At 45.2% G+C, this 20897-nt stretch overlaps 1 protein-coding gene across 1 annotated transcript; it reads left to right on the top strand.

Annotated features, from left to right (window-relative positions):
- The first annotated feature begins 5618 nt into the window (after window positions 1-5618).
- Window positions 5619-20608, top strand: LOC100675892 (WD repeat-containing protein 87). Its single transcript, XM_010600373.3, has 5 exons — window positions 5619-5832; window positions 9996-10166; window positions 10574-13458; window positions 14390-14661; window positions 15021-20608. The coding sequence occupies exons 1-5, from the start codon at window positions 5758-5760 to the stop codon at window positions 20255-20257; spliced, it is 8640 nt and encodes a 2879-aa protein (XP_010598675.2). The 5' UTR covers window positions 5619-5757; the 3' UTR covers window positions 20258-20608.
- The last annotated feature ends 289 nt before the right edge of the window (window positions 20609-20897 follow it).

The following is a 20897-nucleotide window of genomic DNA, read 5'->3' as shown; positions in this document are numbered from 1 at the left end:
GCAAGCTCCCACAGTGCAACAAACTGATAGACACGTGGGGGATCTGGAGCCGTAGTATTCAATAAATACAAGCCAAATATGCATTTTTTAATTTTACATTAAAAAATGAAACTAATTTTACTAATTTACCCCAGTATATCCAAATATCATTTCAAGTCGTGCTCAACGAAAACAAAGAGATTGATATTGGTTCAGCTTTAAAATTTAAGTTAGTGAAAATAAAATAAAATTTAAAATCCGTGAGGTATTAACAGCGATTCTCATTTGTAGCATAGGTTGTAGTGTGAAAAGATTGGAAACCACCCAATGTCCATCAATAGCAGTTTGGATAAATAAATGGTAGTTCAGCGAGACAGTGGAATACCATGCAGCTGGCAGCTGTTGGAAATTGGGGCAAAGCTACATACATTGATGTGAGTTAATATCTGAAGTATATTAGGAAAAGGGGTGCAGAACTACCATTTGTGTAAGAGAAAAAATAATTCTTACATTCATCCTTGTGTATGTACACAACACCTGTAGGAAAACACAAGAAAGACAACCTGGGTTACCGCTAAAAAGGGGACGAGAGGGGCAGCTGGGCAGGTGTGGAAAGGCAACTTTCTTTTCATTGTATGCCCCTTAGTACATTTTGAATTTTTTTACCAGGTGCACTAAAAAACGTTTAATTAAATGGAGGATAATAGCTATGTCATAGAATCATTGTAAGAGTTAGATGTGATAAAATACGTAAAATACCTAGTTACCACTTCACGCCTTACCAGTCTTAGATGATATATTTACTCTCATGGATTAGGGCAACTTCCACTCAATACTCCAGAGGCTAACCTACCCTGTCAGTGTGTGTTGGTCAGCCCCGAAAACTGTTTCTTCTCATGAAGAAGTTAAGTGAACTCCAGAGTAGTGTCCCTAGACCCTGGGGACAAACTTGAGCTCTTTGTCATTGTTGTTATTAGTTGCTATCAAGCCGATTCAGACTCACGGTGACCCCAAGTGTGCAGAATAGAGATGCTTCCTAGGGTTTTGAAGGCTGTGACCTTTTGGAAGTAGATCGCTAGGCTTGACTTCTGAGGTGCCTCTGGGTGGATTTGAACCATCAACCTTTCGGCTAACAGTCCAGAGCTTAATCTTTAGCACTATCCAGGGACTCCTTCCTTAACATTAATGTTGTTCAAAGAAGGGAACAAGTAAGGTCACCCGCCTGGCTTTGCAGTCAGCTAATTAGGCTCTTCTGATGCCAGCCGGTCTCTACACCCCCTCCCCAAATGTGAGACCCACCTGCAAGACTGTGTGATCTATGCAGGGTGCCACTTCAAAGTGTACAGCACGCATCATCTTCCTTTCAAGTGGTCAAGTCCTCCTCTTATATGTTCTCAGAGCACTTCGCTTTTCCTTCTTGAAACTTACCACTAGTGTAATTTCTTAAGTTTAAGAAAATTCAAAGCTTTAGAAAATCTCAAAGAATAGTATAACCCATCACCCGGAATTTCCCATTGTAATTAATTTCATACTGTTCTTGAATGTCTGCCTTCCTTGCTGAACTGTAAGCTCTGTGGGGCGAGAGCCACACCCGTATCCCCTCACACACCTGTAACACAGCACCAGGAGCCAACGAGTGACCCAGTAGGAGCTCAAGGGCCTTACAGTCTTGTGGAGTGCAGGGCCCCCAAGAGCCAGCTCGCTTTATTACCAAGGGTCGTGGGATGACAGTGCCCCACCCCCGCCATCACTGACGCTGTCCCTGGGAGTGGACCGAAGCTCAGAAGGAAGATGTAGTGCCAGTGTCAGTGCCCAGTCGCGGACCTGGTTTGTCTCCACACTCAGGACACATCTTTTCTCGGCCCCACAGAGCTTCTCTCCTGTGTTAGCTGTTGTTGGTAATTAGTTGCCGTGGAGTCGATTCTGATTCGTGCAACCCCATGTATGCGGAGTAGAACTGCTCCATAGCGTTTTCAAGGCTGTGACTGTTCAGAAGCAGATTGCCAGGCCTGTCTTCCGAGGTGCCTCTGGGTAGGTTCAAACCACCAGCCTTTAGGCTCATAGTCAAACGCTTAACTGTTTGCTCCATCCCGGGACCTCTATGCTGACTCCAGGTCTTGAATTTTCCGGTTAGATCACCTCTGTGCTATCAAGGTATTTCTAAGTCAAGACCATTGGGATTAAGGTATTAAGGCATCTAGAGCTCAGTAACAAAATTGCTTTTAAGGACAGGTACTGGGATTAGGGAATAGAATTTGGGGGATTTTAGGAGAAATGGTGTCTTCTGAGGGTAACCTGAGGAAGATGACCTAAGGGATGAGAGAGAGCAGTAATGTAGAGGTTTGGGGTTTGAAGGCCCTCTTTCTCACCCCCTAGAAGTATGCCCTTAAAAGGTCCCAACTCCTTGCTTTTTGAAGGCTGGTTGGGAAAAGTTGGACTCACTGGAGATACTTGGATGAATGGGAGCTGATGGCGGTGACTGCCAATTAGGTACAAATGACTACCCTCTCGGCAGCTCCGGGGCCTCAGGAAGGAGCCCGTGGGGGTAAACCTGAGCAGTAAGGCCTGGCCTACAGGGCCATTCACGGATGTGCAGGATCTGAAGCAGAGCACATCGGCTCCTGAAACGTAGTTCAAAAGAGGAGCATGTACAGGGCCGAAGGGGAACTGAATGAAAAATGATGTCACAGGAGGGCGGCGTGCAGCCAGGGAGAGAGGATGCTGTGACAGCAGCCCCCACTTTCCATTCTGAGTGAATTCCTGGGTCAGAGCCTCTTTACCATCAGTGGTATAGCCTCTTCCTCTGATGTGGTAGAAAGAATTCTGAACCGTGGATTGGATCTTGGTCTTGAATCTGCCCTGTGTAACCTTGAACACGTTTCTTTTCCTCTCTAAGTTCATGTTCCCCATATACGATGGACAAGTGATATCTACCCCTCAGGATTCTTTTGAGAGTAAATGAAGTGATTGATGTGAACAGTGTTTTTGTGGGTTCTAACTCTTTCTACACACGTGAGAGATGACCCTAAGTTTTGCTTGCTACTTCCCTCCAGGTCCAGATATGCAGCCGTCAAATCTCTGTGGCAACACAGTGCGTGGGCTTAGCCATACCAGTGGCTGAGTTCCGCTGACCTTGCCCCAGGAGACCCAGGCCAAACTTATCTGGGACCTACCAGCTCTCTAGAGGGTCAGCGAAAAAGAGGAAGACCCTGGACGAGATATATTGACACAGTGGCCGCAACAATGGGCTCAAGCATAGCAACGATTGCGCAGATGGCACAGGACTGGGCAGTGTTTTGTTCTGTTGTGCACAGGGTCGCTGTGAATCGGACCTGACTCCACGGCTCCTACCACCAGCACCAGCTCTCTAAACCAGCAATTCTCATACTTTAGCATGCATGAGATCAGCTGGAGGGCCTGTTAAAACTCAGACTGCTGGCCCCACCCTCAGAGTTTCCATTTGACTAAGTCTGGGGTCAGGCCTGCTGCTCTGCACCTCCAACAAGTTCCTGTTGGTGCTGGTACTGCTAGCCTGCGCATCACACTATGGGAACCCCGACTCTAAACCAAGGAGCCCTGGTGGTGCAGTGGTTAAGAGCTAAGGCTGCTAACCAAAACATTGGCAGATTGAATCTACCAGCTGCTCCTTGGAAATCCTGTGGGATAGTTCTACTCTGTCCTCTAGGGTCACTCACAGTTGGAACTGACTTGATGGCAACGGGTTTGGGTTTTTTGTTTTTGGTTGACTCTAAACTGAAAAAGTTCATCAGCTTTCCTTCTTCTGAAGCACACAGATGGCCGCCATTGCCCTCTGCTGGCCAGACTATAAATTTAACTGTCATGTTTCCGGAGCAACTAAAACAAACCAAACCCATTGCCTTTGAGTCTATTCCGAGTCTTGGCGACCCTATAGGACAGAAGCCCCATAGGGTTTCCGAGGCTGTAATCTTTACGGAAGCAGACTGCCACACTTTTCTCTTGCGAAGCAGCTGGTGGGTTGAACAGCCACTCTTTCAGCTAGTGGCCTAGTGCTTAATCACTGTGCCAGCAGAGCTCCTTCCAGAGCAACTGAATAGCCTTAAATTAGGTACAGAGTATGGGTTGGAAGCAAAGAGTGGTCATCAGTCTGAGATACAGCAATCAAGTCCCTCGACCGATGAGTGGGTAAACAATGTGGTATATACACACAGTGGAACACTACTCAACTGCAAAGAGAAATGAAGTCCTGACGCATGCCACAACATGGATGAACCTTGAAAACATCATGCCGAGTGAAATAAGTCGGTCATAAAAGGTCAAATGCTGTATGATCTCGCTTATGTGAAATAAGCCAATACGCAGGAACCAAAGATGATTATGGCTGCAGGGGGAGGGAGAAGGAAGGAGGAAGTTTTTTGCTTGGGGGGCGTTGAGTTGATGTTGATCGTGGTGAAATGATTTGGAAAAGCGTAGAGAGAATGGCCGCACAACTTGAAGAACATAATCACTGTCACCGAAGTGTACGTGTAGACACTGTTGAGGTGGTGAATGCGTGGTTGTATGTATTTTCACTGCAATAGGAAAAAAAATGCAAAAAACACCAAAACGACAAAAACCGTTCTTCAATAAAAGCTTTTACTGAGTTATCTTCTTTGAGCTTTCCTGCGATCCTGTGAAGTAGTCGAGACTGGCATTTTCATTTTACAAATGAGGAAATATCAACCCACTGTCACGCCAGTAATGGCAGATTCCCTGACAGAAGGGGACAGTTAAAAGTAGGATTTATATATAACCTAACCAGGAAATATAGGCGTTTGTCCCTACGAAGGCCAAAGCATGGGACTGGGGAAGGGGACGATGAACAGATGTGTCATGTGTAAGAGAGCTACCTGATTGAGCAAGCCTAGAAAGCCTGCAAGGCCAACTAGCTACATCCGTTCTCCACCTGTGCTAGGTACAGCTGACCCTTATCCTGGGCTCTTCTGATCACTGGCTCCCGTTTCCGTAGTCAGACTTGGATGTTAATAGAATCACCTAGGGAGCTTGTTACAAGGTTCTGATTTAGTAGGTCTGGGGCAAGACCCAGGAATTTGCATCTTAAGACGTATAACTCCCCTTGGTATCCTGGTACAGGAGGTCAAGGGACCACACTTTGGGAACCCCTGCTGTTCTCATTTGCCATCAAGTAGATTTCAAGTCACAGTAACGCTATGTAACGATAGAACTGCCTCGTAGGGTTTCCCAGGCTGTAATCTTTATGGGAGGAGATGGCCAGGACTTTTCTCCCACAGAACAGCTGGTGGGTTCCAACCACTGACCTTTTGGTTAGCAGGTTAGCAGGCAAGCAATCAACCATTGCACCACCAGGAACCCCTAGTCCTCACAAAATGCTCTCCTGACACATCACCACCAGCAAAGAACCATTTGCTGTGTGAGTATTCCTTTCTGGCTTCTCTCTAGATTTCCCTCCCACCTTCACCCCTGATACCCTGCTGAGTCATAGCAGGAAAATGCCAAGATTCAATTCCCAACTCCCTTTACTTACCATCTTTGAGCCTCGGTTTTTCTCATCTATAAAATGGAATAGTACGTACGTCACTGGGCTGTATAAGGATTAAATAAGAAAGTATGTCCTGTGCATAGTTTGTGACATTCAGAGGGTATTCAATAAACACGAGTTTATGGGTCTTGCCTTCTGATTCCTATCACTTAACAAATAGTAGTGACTAAGCTGGCCTCTTTTGAATCCCCACAGGTTTTTAAGCACCAGGTCCTGAAGACCAGGGAATAGTCAAAGTGATGTCTTCCCCCAGACTCATTCCCCTGTGGAAGGATTTTAAATACCTTGTAAATGACATCATAAATACGAGCAAGGTAATGTATATGTAGGACGTAAGCATTAGGAATTGCACTCTATCTGTCTTACTTATGAACACTTTGGAAGAGCCATAGAAGGGACTGGTCCCTCCTGGTAACATGTCCAAAGTACAAGAGACAAGGTCTCGCCATTGTCGCTTCTAAGGGGCATTCTGGCTGTGCTTTTTCCAAGACAGATTTGTTCATTCTTTTGGCAGTCCATGGTATATTCAGTATTCTTCACCAACACCGTAATTCAAAGGTGTCAGTTCTTCTTTAGTCTTCCTTATCCATTGCTCAGCTTTTGTGTGTGTATGAGGCGACTGAAAACACCATGGCTTGGGTCAGGTGCACATTAGTCCTTAAAGTGACATCTTTGTTTTTCAACACTTTAAAGAGGTCCTTTGCAGCAGATTTGCCCAATGCAATGCTTCGTTTGATTTCTTGACTGCTGCTTCCATGGGCCTAGATTGTGGATCCAAGTAAAATGAAATCCTTGACAACTGCAATCTTTTCTTCGTTTATGATGGTGTCGACTATTGGTCCAGTTGTGAGGATTTTTGTTTTCTTTATGTTGAGATGTAATCCATACTGAAGACTGTGGTCTTTGACATTCATCAGTAAGTGCTTCAAGTCCTCTTCACTTTCAGCAAGCAAGGTTATGTCATCTGCATATCACAGGTTGTCAATGAGTTTTCCTCCAATCCTGTTGCTGTGTTCTTCTTCATAAAGCCCGGCTTCTTGGATTATTTGCTCAGCATGTTGTTGTTGTTAGATGTCGTAGAGTTGGTTCCAACTCATAGCAACCCTATATAAAACAATGAAGCACTGCCTGGTCCTGCGCCATCCTCACAATTGTTGATATGCTTAAGCTCATTGTTGCAGCTACTGTGTCAATCCTTCTTGTTGAGGGTCTTTCTCTTTTTTCACTGATCCTGTACTTTATCAAGCATGATGTCCTTCTCCAGGGACTGATCCCTCCTGATGACATGTCCAAAGTATGTGAGACGAAGTCTTTCCATCCTTGCTTCTAAGGAGCACTCTGGTTGTACTTCTTATAAGACAGATTTGTTTGTTCTTCTGGCAGTCCATGCTATATTCAGTATTCTTCACCAACATCACAACTCGAAGGCATCAGTTCTTCGATTTTCCTTATTCGTCATCCAGCTTTCACATCCATATGAGAAGATTGCATTAGTCTTCAAGGTGACATCTTTGCTCTTCAACACTTTAAAGAGGTCTTTTGCAGCAGATTTGCCCAATGCAGTGAGTCTTGATTTCTTGACTGCTGCTTCCGTGAGTGTTGATTGTGAATCCAAGTAAAATGAAATCCTTGACAACTTCAATCTTTTCTCAGTTTATCATAATGTTGCTCATTGGTCCAGTTGTGAGGATTTTTGTTTTCTTTATGTTGAGGTGGGATCCATACTGAAGGCTGTGGTCTTTGATCTTCATTAGTAAGTGCTTCAAGTCCTCTTCACTTTCAGCAAGCAAGATTGTGTCATCTGCATAACGCAGGTTGTTAATGAGTCTTCCTCCAATCCTGATGCCCCGTTCTTCCTCATATAGTCCAGCTTCTCGTATTATTTGCTCAGCATACAAAGTAAATAGGTATGGTGAAAAAATACAACCCTGAGACACACCTTTCCTGACTTTAAACCAATCAGTATCCCCTTGTTCTGTCTGAACAACTGTCTCTTGATCTATGTAAAGGTTCCTCATGAGCACAATTAAGTGTTCTGGAATTCCCATTCTTTGCAGTGTTACCCATAATTTGTTATGATGCGCACAGTCGAATGCCTTTGCAAAGTCAATAAAACATAGGAAAACATCTCTCTGGTATTCTCTGCTTTCAGCCAGGATCCATCTGACATCAGCAATGATATCTCTGGTTCCACGTTCTCTTCTGAATCCAGCTTGAATTTCTGGGAGCTCCCTGTCTATGCACTGCTGCAGCCACTTTTGAATGATCTTCAGCAAAATTTTACTTGCGTGTGATATTAATGATATTGTTTGATAATTTCCACATTTGGTTGGATCACCTTTCTTGGGAATAGACATAAATATGGATCTCTTCTAGTTGGTTGGCGAGGCAGCTGTCTTCCAAATTTCTTGACATAGACAAGTGAGCACTTCCAGTGCTGCATCCGTTTGTTGAAACATCTCAGTTGGTATTTCGTCAATTCCTGGAGCTTTGTTTTTCACCAGTGACTTCAGTGCAGCTTGGATCTCTTCCTTTAGTGCCATTGGTTCCTGATTATACACTACCTCCTGAAATGGTTGAACGTCGACCAATTCTTTTTGGTATAGTGACAATGTGTATTCCTTCCATCTTCTTTTGATGCTTCCTGTGTCCTTTAATATTTCCCCTGTAGAATCCTTCAATATTGCAACACAAGGCTTGAATTTTTTCTTCATTTCTTTTAACTTGAGAAATGCCAAGAGTGTTCATTTTTGGTTTTCTGTCTCCAGGTCTTTGCATGTGTCATTATAATACTTCATCTTTTCGAGCCACCCTTTGAAATCTGCTGTTCAGCTGCTTTCGTTTCATCATTTCTTCCTTTTGGTTTAGCTACTCGATGTTAAAGAGCAAGTTGCAGTCTCTTCTGACATCCGTTTCTTTCCTGTCTTTTTAATGACCTGCTATAACAGAGATACCACAAATGGATGGCTTTAACAGAGAGAATTTTATTCTCTCACACTCCAGTAGGCTAGAAGTCTGAATTCAGGGCACCGGCTCCAGAGGGAGGCTTTCTCCTCCTGTTGGCTCTGGAGGAAGGTCCTTGTCGTCAGTCTTCCCTTGGTCTGGGAGCATCTCAGCGCAAGAACCTCAGGTTCAAAGAATGCGCTCTGCTCCCAGCACCGCTTTCTTGGTGTTATGGGGTCCCCAACTCTCTGCTTGCTTCTCTCTTTTATATTTCAAAAGAGATTGACTTAAGACACTACCTAATCTTGTAGACCGCATCGATATAACTGCTTATTACATCATAGTGATAGGATTTACAGCACATGGGGAAATCATACAAAATGGTGGACAGTCACACAATACTGGGACTCATGACGCAGTTAAGTTGACAGATATTTTGGGGGGACACAGTTCAATCCATGACAGTGTCCTTGACATCATTCCACAAATCATCTGCTCTTCAGTCATTAGTGTTCAATGTGCTGAATCTATCCTTGAGATAGTCTCTGAATTCAGGTGGGATCGTACTTTGCTCTCATGGACTTGTTCTAATTTTCTTCAGCTTCAACTTGAACTTGCATATGAGCAATTGATGGTCTGTTCCACAGTCGTCCCCTGGCCTTGTTCTGACTGATGATATTGAACTTTTCCATCATCTCTTACCACAGATGTAGTCAATTTGATTCCTGTGTAGTCTATCTGTTCAGCATACAGATTGAATAAGTATGGTGAAAGGATACAAGCCTGATGCACACCTTTCCTAATTTTTAACTATGCGATATCCCCTTGTTCTGTTCTAACGACTGTCTCTTGGCTTGTGTATGTGTTCCTCATGAGCACAGTGTTATCCATTTGTTATGATCCGCACAGTTGAATGCCTTTACGTAGTCTATAAAACACAGTTAAACATCTTTCTGGTATTCTCTGCTTTCTGCCAAGATCCATCTGACATCAGCAGTGATGTCCCTTGTTGCACATCCTTTTCTGAGTCTGCTTGAATTTCTGGAAGTTCCCTGTCGATGTACTGCTGCAACCACTTTTAGTGTTATTTAGTGCAGTTTTCAAGCTTTAATAACTTAAACTGTACTGATTTTTGGGACACCCTATCATATGTGATGTATTTGCCTGAGTAATCTGTTAAATGTCTCTTTTATGATGTATGTACCTTTTAGATACAAAAGAGAAAGCTAGAGGACAGGTATAGCCAACTTCATGTTGGGAAAAACTTAGGTTTTTCCTTTATGCTCACACTATAAGATTTGCCCATGCAGTCCCTACAGGGGTTTAGTTCTCTTATGTGCTGAGGGCTTTCTTACATGCTTCTGAAGTATAGGTGTCCCACAGGTGGTAAGTTGTGCACATGTGGGTGTGACGGGAGTGGTCATTGGGGTGTGAACCGTGATTTGGGGAATATCTCCGATTGTGACTTATGTGAGGATATATTTAGTACGTGTGTGTATCTTGCCTTTTGGTTCATGCCATGTCTCTCCAACAGTATCCTTTAGATGACTCAAAGAATGAAGTAGTTGTGCTGAGTGACCGTTCCCAGATCCTGTTCAAAGAGTCTCGTCACCCTCAAAATATGCCACTTATATGCCATTACTTCAGTGATGCCGATTTCTTTGCCTCCCTCTCTTGGGTGTCACCAAGCACGAAAGAAATACAGGTAAAACTGCCTAGCCTTTCTTCCCCTCCTTAGCCCATTCTACAGGGTCGTGCCCATGCAGCTGTTACCCCAGACTGACAAGGGAAAATAGATCCCTTGAATTCATATCTTGAATGAAAGTGACCTGGATCCAGGGTTCCCCGCTTGTTCTTTCTCCAACTTTAGTTTCCATGTTGAATAGAATTTATGGTCTCTTTATTTTTTTTTTTTTATAAAGTAGGCTGAGGTTAGGGAAAGAGTCATAGGCTTCCTACTTCTGTATTATTTCCAAGTCCCATCACTGGGTAAAGTCACCCTAGAGTCTCCTAATTACTCTTTAGCACAAGAAGAGGAAAAGGCGGCCAAATATTCTGCCCTTCCCTCCTCTGCTGTCTTTTATAGGCGGCTTCCGTCTTGTTTACTTCTAGGCTGTAGTGTGGATGAAGAGCAAAGGTGAGGACATGGTTGAGAAGAGAGTGTTCTCCATGACGGAACGATTGCCGCCCATCCAGTCCATGGTCCACACAGGTTCCTTTCACATCCTCGTGGCCTACTGTGGTGACCTGTTACTGCGGCTCTTTGGGGACCATTTTCGGGCATTCAAACCCCTGGGTGCAGTGCCCTGCCGCTTCAACATCAGCTGCCTCTGCTATGACCCAGAAATGCAGGTGCTTTTGTCAGGCATCCTGGGAGCGGTGGTCACCTGGATCATCGAGCCAAGTGGCAGGGGCCTCCAGATAGCCCATATGGTCTCCATGCCTGGTGACGAGCTTGTCCGGGACATCACGCTGAACGGCCCCGGCGGCTCCCTCCTAGCCCTGTGCGATACTGCAGTGAGGGTCCTGGAGCGTCAAGGCCTGGGCCGTCTGGGGGAGACCAGGAGGTTCACTTCCGGTGGCAGTGGCTCCCCCATCACCTGCTGCTTCACCTGTGTCGATCAAGGCCTTCTCTACGCTGGAAACAAGGCTGGGGAAATCCAAGCATGGAGCCTCGGCCGGGCCCGCTTCCTCCACAGTTTCAAGGCCCATTCCTCATCGGTGACATGTATCCGCAGCAGGCCAGAGGCCCACACCCTGCTAACAGCTGGCAGTGAGGGCTCAATCAAGGAGTGGAACCTTACTTCAGGGAACCTGCTGCGGCGGCTGGAACTTGGTCAGGGCTTGCAGCGCCTCCAGTTTATTGATAACATTACTTTCTTCTGCCAGACCACCCATAGCTTTTCCTTGCGCCGTCTGCCCTGCTTCTGTAGCCTCTTCAATGTCTGTGGTTCTGCTCCCCTGCAGGTGCGTCGGGTCCGCTGTGGAAATAACTGGTACCGGATCCTATGCACTACTGAGGATGGCTTGTTGCGCTTTCTGTCCCCACAGACAGGGGATCTCCTGGTTCTCACCTGGCCCTTCTCAATCCTGGACCAGGCTGTGGATTGGGCCTATGACCCAGATAGAGAAGAGCTCTTTGTGGCGACAGGCAGCTCAGAGGTGCTGGTATTTGACACAACCCGCTGTCCTTGCCCAGCCAAGTATCTTTTATGCACCTCAGCAGATTCTCAGGACTTGGTACAATGCCTGGCTTATGGGCATTTCCAACTGGGTCGGGGTCTAGAAGGACTGATGTTCTCCGGGCACCAGAGTGGTGTGGTAAGAGTACTTTCCCAGCACAACTGTGCCCGAATAGAGAAATTCATGCACTTTGGGGCTGTATTGGCACTCTCTACACTGTCAGGAGGGTCTTATGGTAGCCGAGAAAACTCTTTGCTCTGTTCCTATGGAATGGATGACTATGTACACCTATCAGAGGCTGTGCTTGATGGGGCCAGAGTATGTCTACAACCTCTCGCCTGCATTCTTAGCAGCTGTCACCTAAAACACCTGATACTCTTGCCCAAGTCTGTGGGTGCCATCACGGAAACTAACTGCCTGCGTCTCTGGAAGTTCCATGACATTCTGTCCTCTCAATCAAAGAAAGGCTCTGTGTTCATGCAGACATTGCCCCTGCACCAGTGTCCCATCATATCCTTTGATGTCTGCCTGTCCCTGAGTCTTTTCGTTACAGGTGGTATTGATGGTTCTGTCCGGATCTGGGACTTCCATGGTAGACTCATAGCCATGCTGGACTCATCATTGCACTTTGGCCCACTCTGCTTTGCAAATGACCGGGGTGACCTGCTTGTGACTTTCAACCAGAGCCTTTATCTGGTGTCCTGTTTAAAACTGCTTCCTCCAAGCATGCTGGTTCGCCTTTCCTTTATGAGCATAACAGATGAAGTGGTAGAAGTCCCTAAGCCTTTCACACCAGGCTTCTTCTTCTCCTTTGAGACCATGTTTGTGCCCAAGTATGTCTATACTCAACAAAGGCAACAGGAATTAGTGGGTCTGGAGATCCTTGACAATAGGCGGGCCATTGCCTTTGACCATACTGTGCCACATGTCATAGAGGATGAAGAGGAAGGGGGCCCCATATTTCTGTCTGGCCATAAATGTAATTCTTTACAGGGGGAGGAAACTGATTTGACGCAGGTGAGCAACCAACATCACCATCCCCGTTATGTGATTCCTCCCCAACTACAGCTGACTGGCTGGGACGGCCTCCACCCTTATCAGATATTGCGATACTACTTTGGTCATGGGAGGAAATGGCTCTTTGCCCCTGATGGCTACATCCCCAATTCAGTGATTCGTGCCCGTCTTTGGCCAGAGGGCAGCCCAATATATCTACAGTGCAACCTGCACTCACCCCAGCGGGAATTGGAATGGGACAAGACTCAACAATTCTTCTTCTGGCACGGTAGGTCAAGAGCTATAAGTCATTTGGAAGAACTTCCACAACAGAAGGAGGATAAAGACTTCATAGGAATGAGAATGTCCAAGGAAGTAACCTACAGTGTCTTTACAGACACAACAAACCGCAGTTGGCTGGGAAGAAAGATGAGTGAAATAACTATTAATAACCTGATTGAGACAATCCTCAATATTATGATCCATGCTTCCCCACTGAAGTTCCAATACTGTGTTGGCGCACTAGGGCAAATCTTTGCCTCTTATCAAGTGTCTCCAGCCCTGCGCTCTGAGACAGCCCATCGCCTTCTGGATGATACAGCCAATTCCAATCCACAGATCCGAGAACTAGCCTGGGAAGGTTTGAAACGCCTAGGAATGATTACTCATCTCTTTGCCTTGCCTCTAGCCCAAGGATTGATGGACAAGGACCAAAGAGTGAGGAATAAAGCCCTGAGCCTCATGGCTGATACTGGAATCCACTCTAAGACTTCACTCTTATACTTGATCCAGAACCGAGAAACTTTCCGGGAGATGCAGTAAGTTGTTGGTTTCTTCCTCGGTTCTTCACTAGCTTCTAATTTTTTTTTCCCTTTACCCATTTTTTCCCCTGTCCTTTCCCTTTCTATCTCTTCATCCCTATGTATAAGCTCTTCTTGCAATTTCTTCTCTTTCATGGCTTTTTTCCTATTCCTAAACTGTCTTGACAATTCCCCTGACTACTCACTCTATCTTCCATTTCCTCTCCTATTCCTGTCTGCCCCACCTCTTTTTTTTTTTTTTTTTTTGCCTATTTCCTCATTTAATAGATAAGAGAACTGCGTTTCCAGGAGGTTTTTTGTTTTTATTATGCTTTAGGTGAAAATTTACAGCTCAAGTTAGTTTCTCATACAAAAATTTATACACATATTGTTTTGCAACATTAGTTGCAATCCCTACAATGTGACAGCAAGCTCCCACTTTCTACCCTGGGTTCCCTGTGTTCACTCAACAAGTTCTGTCCCTGCCTGCCTTCTCATCCTGCCTCCAGACAGGAGCTGCCCATTTGGTCTCGTGTATCTGATTAAACTAAGAAGCACACTCCTCACGTGTATCTTTTGTTTTGTTTTGTTTTGTTTTGTTTTATAGTCCTGTTTGATCTTTGTCTGAAGAACAGGGTTTGGAAATGATTTTAGTTCTAGGTTAACAGAGCCTCTAGGGGCCATAGTTTTGGGGTCTGCCCCTTGCCTCTTAACGTTCCTCTTTTGATCCCTTTCTCCCACCCTTGCAGCCCACATATGGGTCACTCCATTCCTTGCCATCTTGGCTTCCTAGACGTTCTCTTTCCTCTTCGACATCCTTTCCTCTGTATACGCTGTCCCTTCTGTCAACTTTGCCAAACCCCTGCTTGTTCTTTCCTTCTCATACTCCTTTTTGTCCCTGATTCAGCATAGGTTTTTTTTTTTTTTTTCTCTCCTTTGACTTTCATAGGCAGGAATTGATTGGAGAGGAAACCCTGGACCATCTGCTGGGGATACGGGCAACAGATCTCCAAATCCTTCATACTCAAGTGCAGCAGCGACTGAATGAAAACTTGACCTTGTCACATGGAGATGAAAAGCCTTTTTTTTCTTTGCATGTCTCAAGGATTTCTGAACTGAAGTCCCATGAAAGACAACCTTCAACAATTCCCGAAGGACCTGAAGTGGCCACCAAATCCAGCAAAGGCCAAAGACGGGGCCGAGCAGGGGGCAAAAAGCATAGTATGTATGGGGTGATCTGGCCCATGCTTCAGGGGCCACAAGAGGCAGGATAGTTAGGGCTCAGATGGGTCAAAAGATACTAGGTGAAAACAGAGATAAGTGGAAAGATGCTTTCACAGAACGGAGCCCTTCTAGGAAGAATCTGCCCTAACCCAGAAGACTCCAAGGCCTGTCACTCTAGGTCTTGGTGGGGCTAAAAAATAAAGCAAGGAGAATACCCCTCCACCCTTCTTAAGGCCTCACCTCTCTTTATTGCTACTTCTTTTGGCAGTTCCTCTTAGCTCACACCATATATTGGAAAAGGTTTCATTTAAACTTTCCATGCTTTTCATATCTCCATCTCCTGATTTTCTTGGCAGCCCGAAAATTATTGTGGAGTCTCAAGAAGATAAAAGAAAGAGCCTCAAAACCGATTATCATAGAGCCAGGTCCGTTAGAGGGTGAAAGTGATCAGAGTGAAGCTGCATTAGTCGAGGTGGAGGAAACAGACATCCATTCCATAGGATCTTCACCCTCAAGCATGATAAAGGTTTCAAAAGAGGCTGAAGAATCTATAGAGAAAGATTCTTCAAAGGATCATATTGTGTTGGCTCTGAAGATGCTGAGGAAAGTACGTGACAAAAAGGGCAAGAAAATTACAGCTCAGAAACCCATTAAGAGGCGCAAGAAGAGAAAGGAAGCTGAAATTGAGGTACCTCAGCCTCTAGTAGAGGAAAAACCCATTGTGAAGAAAGTTAAGACCAGTGGGCGGGGTGCCTCTGGAGTACCTGGCTACAAGGCTACCACTGGAGATGGCACATCATGGCGGGATGATTTATGTCGTCTCTTGACCCTGAGGATCTCTGGTTCCCAAACAAAAATGTCAGAAGCTCTAAGCTCTGAGGTAGTAACCATAGCTCAGGAGATGCTGGCAGATCGACACCCCAGCTGGGAGCTCTTCCAGGAGATGTGCCCTCTGTTGAAGAAGAAAAGCCAGGTTCTGCTTGAGGACCTTGAATGGGATATAGCCTGGCCAGAGGAGAAACCAATTTTTATCCATGAAGAAGCAGTTAGAGAGGACATGATAATCAGAAACATGGAAGAAGAGATACCAGAGGATCAAGAGCAAGTGCAAGAGGAACCAAGGGATATGCAAAAGTTGGAGAAAACGCAGGTGGTTGCAAAAAAAGGCAAGAAAAAGAAAGTTATTTTTTTGGAACCAGGTGACCCAACAAAGGGAAAACGAATATCAAGGAAAGAAGAGAAGAAATTCCCTAAGAAGTCATCTAAGCAAGAGAGGAGAGCAGCCCAGCGGGAAATAAAAGTGGATAAAAAAGAGAGGCAAATCACCAAAGAAGAGAGGGACATGAGCGAGAAAGTGAGAGAAATGGTGGAACTGGAGGAAGAAGTGGTTGGCCAAGAAGAAAGACCAGTTATGGATGACAGGAAGCTGACTTGGCAGAAGTGGAAGAAATCCTGGGATCAGTGGGAACAGACCCAAAAAGAGACAAAGGTATCCTGGGATGAATGGAAGCGAGCTTGGGACAGGTGGTGTCATCAACATGGGGTTGAAGAGGATCTCTTTGCAGATGAAGAAAAGCCGGATGAGGGCAAGAGGAAGCTGAGATGGGATGAATGGGGACAGATCTTGGAAAAGATTTTGTTTGCCAGGACCAAGGAGCAACTTTCTGAGGATGAGGAAGAATTTACCCTGGAAGATGAATTACCTCAGGAATGGGAAGAAGAGCCAATTACAGAAGAGCAGAGACATATCCAAGAACAGAAACAGGCCTGGGTAGAAAGGAAACGAGCCCAAGATGAAAGAAAACAAGCCAAAGAAGAGAAGAAACTGGCACAAGAAGAAGAGAAACTAGCACAAGAAGAGAGAAAACTGGCCCAAGAAGAAAAAAAATTGGCCCGAGAATATGGGAAAATGGCCAAGGGACAGGGGGAAATGGCTCAGGTAGAGAGGAAACTTGCCCAGAAAGAGGAAAAACTGGCCCAAAGAGAGGAGAACCTAAGCCAGAGAGCAGAGCAATTGGCCCAGAAGAGGAAGAAACTGGCCCATAAATTGGAGAAACTGGCCAGAGAAGAAGAGAAACTAGCAAAGAAAGGGGGAAAACTGGCTGAGGTAAAAACAAGACTGGTTCAGGAAGTAGAAAAATTGGCCCCAAAGGAGGAAAATCTGACAGAGAAAGAAAATGAGCTGGCCCAGGAATTGGAGGAGCTGGCTCAAGAGGAGGATGAACTGACTTGGAAAGAAGGAGAACTGAATCAGGAAGAGAAGAAACTGGCTGAGGAAAAGGAGGAACTGACTCAGGAAGAGAAGAGACTGATCTGGCAAGAGGAAGAACTGGATGAGGAAGAGAAAAAACTGGCTGAAGAAGAAGAGCTGCTGATTCAAGAAGAGAAGAAACTGGCCCAGGACAAGGTAAAGACACCTGAGGAACAGAAAAGGCTGTCCCAGAAAAGGAAGCAACTAACCAGGAACAAGGAGAAACTGTTTCAGGAAAGGGAAAAATTGTTCCAGGACCAGGAGAAACTTACGAAGAACAAGAAGATACTATCCCAGAAGGAGGCAAATCTGGTTCAGGAAAAAGCGAATTTGACTCAGAAGAAAAAAAATTTCGCTCATAGGAAAGAGACCTTCCTCCAGAACAAAGAAAAAATCACCCAGAACAAAGACAAACTAGTCTACATAAAGAAGGACGTGGATGAGTACAAGAAGAAACTGTTTCAGGTAGAGGAGAAGCTGATACAGGAAAAGGAGATACTTACACAGAAGAAGGAGAAAGTAACTTATATACAGAAGAAACTAGCCCAAGCAGAGGAAATTCTGGCTGAGAAACAGGAGAAACTGGCCCAGGAAAAAATGAAACTAACTATGGAGAAGAGGGCAGTATTTCAAGAAAAGAAACTACTCAAAGACGAGTGGGATATTGCTAAGGAAGAAATGGCATTGAGCATGGAAATGATGAAACTGGCCAAAGAGAAGAAGAGATTAGCTGAGGAAAAGGAACTTCTCTTCAAGGAAGAGACTCAAGGAACCTCCAAACAGAGAAGACTGACTGAGGAGGAAGTAGAAAGACTTAGGAAGAAATTGTTCCTAGAGGAGAAGATACTGACGTATGAAGATAGGATATTGGCCACAGAGGACAGGGACATTGCCAAAAGAAATTTAGAATTTGCTAGAGGGGAGAGAGTATATGCCCAAGAAGAAAGGAAGTTAGCCAAAACAGTAAGGAAATTGGCTAAGAGGCGCACTTCCAGGGAACCATCAGAACAGAGCAAAATCTTAAAAGTACTTCAAAAATTAATCAAAGCAGAAAGAGAACTAACCCAGGAAGAAATAGAGATGACAAAGACAAAGAGGTCACTCTTTATTAAGGAGAGGAACTTAAGCAAAGAACAGAATCAACTTGATAGCGAAGAGTGGGACTTTTCTGAGGAACAATTAGAAATGACCAAAGACGAGAAAAAACTGGCTCAGAAGCAGAGAAAACTGGCCAAGGAAATGAGAAGACTGACAAAGAAAGAGAAAGATATGATTGAGAAAGAAAGCCAATTGGCCAGAGAAGAGAGAGAAGTCACACAGGAAGAGGAGGGAACAGTAGAGGAAGAAAAAGTAATCCCATTCCCTAAAACAAGGTGGACAAAGGAAAAGAAAGTTAAGGATATACCAAAGGAAGAGTTTCCTGTTCAAGTGGATGAGGTGGAAAGTGAAGAGAGATTTTCTAAAGAAATGGAAAGCCTGTTAGATGAAATAGAGCATGAGAGTTTTTCTGAGGAGGAGGAAGAGGAGAAAAGCAAAAGTGATGAAGAGGAAGAGGAAGAAGAGGAGGAGGAGGAGCAGGAGGGAGAAGTAGAGGAAGAGGAAAGCATGAGTGAGGAGGAGGTGGAAAGTTCGAGTGAGGAGGTGGAAAGTTTGGATGAGGAAGTAGAAAGTTTGAGTGAGGAGGAAGAGGAGAGAAGCTCATCTGAAGAAGAGGTAGTTAAGGGAAAAGAGATCTTTAAAAAAGAAAAGAAACTATTTAAGTCGCAAGAAGGAAAAAGAGAAGGCCTAAGAGGAAGGAAAACAGTTACTTCTGTTGGAAAAGGAGTCCTTAAGGTCAAAGGCAGTGGTATCAAACTGGGAGTCTTGAAAACAAGCCCCTCCAGGAAACTGATCTCAATAGCTCTGGGGAGGGAAGAGAAGGTACTAGTACCAGTGTCAATGAAACAGATATCCTGGAAAGCTGAAGAGGCCACAGTACTTGAAACACCCCAGACAGTCTCAGAGACGACGTGTAGGGATAAACAAAAAGAACTGGAGCAATTTAAGCCTATACCTCAACAAGTTTTAGGTACAGTTTTGGAGCCCCAAGAGCAAGACTTAAAGACCACAGGCATGTCCCACATAGTTGGGGAAACCATGGAAGCTCAGAAACGCCAATACAAGCCACCAGGTGTCAGGTGGAAGTGGTTTTTGCAACATCATAGATCTCTAGTGGGGCAGACTGAAGTGCAGTTACCTGTCTCCCAAATCCTGGGTGAAGAACAATATCCAGAGGTAAGCCTCTCAGATGTAGAGTGGATCCACCGTGTTCTAGAACGGATGGAAGCAGGAGAGCAGCTTTCCAGGGAGAGTTTCCACAGACTGTGTCAGCTCCTCAAAGACCTCACCTCAAAGGGAAACTTAGAGTGGATGCATGTGGCCAAACTTGAAACCATCGTGTACCGTCACAAGCAGGGCCTGGAATCACGAGGCACAGGTAGTCCAAAACCCAGTAAGGATATTATGGGTCCAAAACAGCTGAAAGTGATCCCTCCTATAAAAAGAAAGGAAAAGAAGAGCCGGCTAAAATCTTTGGCTGTTACCACACCAAAATCTCTGTTAGCTACCAAGAGGATTCCAGATCCAAAGACTATAGATTGGCATGTTTTAGGAGAGCCTTATAGAAGTGGGCAAGCACAGCAGATACCCAGTGCTCTCAGGGAGATGGAGATGCAACATTTTTATCCTGCCCCAAGAGACATTTTCACAGGTGCCGGCGCCTATGTGGACAAACAAACCCAACCACTGATATTTCAAAAGAATTTCTGGACTTTAAAGGGTAAGAGCAGGTTTCCCAAATTGCCCAAGTTGGAGAAGAAGGCACAGCCCATCACTAAAAAAAAGGAAGAGGTGCCTAGATGGGAGACATTTGTGGCCCTGTACCATGTTTTGCGGATGTTGCAGCAGCAATGTGCAAAAGACCGCATTGCTTGGATGGAACATTTCTACCAACTCATGGACCTCTACCAACTTACCCCCCGAATCCAGAGGCTACTACAGGAGCTGCTACTGACAGAGGAGCCCCAACCCCAAGCAATCATCTACAAAGAGGCCCTAAAGACAGTGGAGCTAGTTCCCGGGGAGCGCTTGCTCTACTGCCTGTTTTGTGGTGGTTCTCACACTCCTGGAGGTCCTCTTAAGTTCCAGGAGGTGGTATCACTCCCAGGGCAGAACAATGTACGCACCATCCTTCCCATGGGCATTGCCCAGTATGGGCTCTTAGAACTTGCCTGGAAGAGCCTACCCCAAGCTGATAGTCACCTCACCAAGGAATTGCCTCACATTGTCGCTCCCACCCTCTAATTTGGGACTGACTGGATGTCAGGTCTTTTTATTCCTAGTTGGAGAAAGTCCTAGTCACCAGAATCTAAATCTTCATCCACACAGAGGTAGGGCCAGGCCAAGGCGCTTTCCCCTTCAGGCTCTAGAAGCCAGATTCTTTATGTGGAATAAAGAGGATGCTCTCAGTTACAACAAACGTTTTGGTGTATCTCTTGTCCCCAAACTTTGGTTCACCAGGGAAACCAGATACTTAAATTCTCTGGAGTGGGAAAACTTTCCAAAAGCTAATGGTTCTCACCCTATGGTGTCTTTGAGGCAGAAGAGTATGTTCTTGTCCTCCTCTTCCCTTTCCTCCCACCGTCCTCCCCCACACATTATGGAAAGGAAAGCACCTGGCAGAAAAACCAGTGAGTATTTGGTATTAATATAATAAGTATTGATAAAGTGGAAGGAGAGCGAATTTTGGAATTGTAAGACCCTTAATATTTTGCTCCTTAGTAGTTGGAGTGGAGGCTGATCATAACTCTGCATGCTTGTTACTTGAGCCCCAAGGAGCAGGTATCATGGGCACTGAAGAGGCTCTCAGAGCAAAGGAAAAAGTTTCTACAGTTTCTAGCCAGCACCACCTGGTGACTTTATCATTGGATGGCACCAAGGGGTG

The sequence above is a fragment of the Loxodonta africana genome, chromosome 11, assembly GCF_030014295.1.
Source record: "Loxodonta africana isolate mLoxAfr1 chromosome 11, mLoxAfr1.hap2, whole genome shotgun sequence".
Lineage (NCBI taxonomy): Eukaryota > Metazoa > Chordata > Mammalia > Proboscidea > Elephantidae > Loxodonta > Loxodonta africana.
This window is presented reverse-complemented; position numbering and strand designations above follow the sequence as displayed.

What these genes read in the sequence shown, in the direction of transcription:
- LOC100675892 (XM_010600373.3), top strand. Translation starts at nt 5,758, where the DNA reads ATGTCTTCCCCCAGACTCATTCCCCTGTGGAAGGATTTTAAATACCTT. An exon ending in CAAGCACGAAAGAAATACAG is followed by an intron (nt 10,167 to 10,573) that starts GTAAAACTGCCT and finishes GTTTACTTCTAG; the next exon opens with GCTGTAGTGTGGATGAAGAG. An exon ending in AGCAGGGGGCAAAAAGCATA is followed by an intron (nt 14,662 to 15,020) that starts GTATGTATGGGG and finishes TTTTCTTGGCAG; the next exon opens with CCCGAAAATTATTGTGGAGT.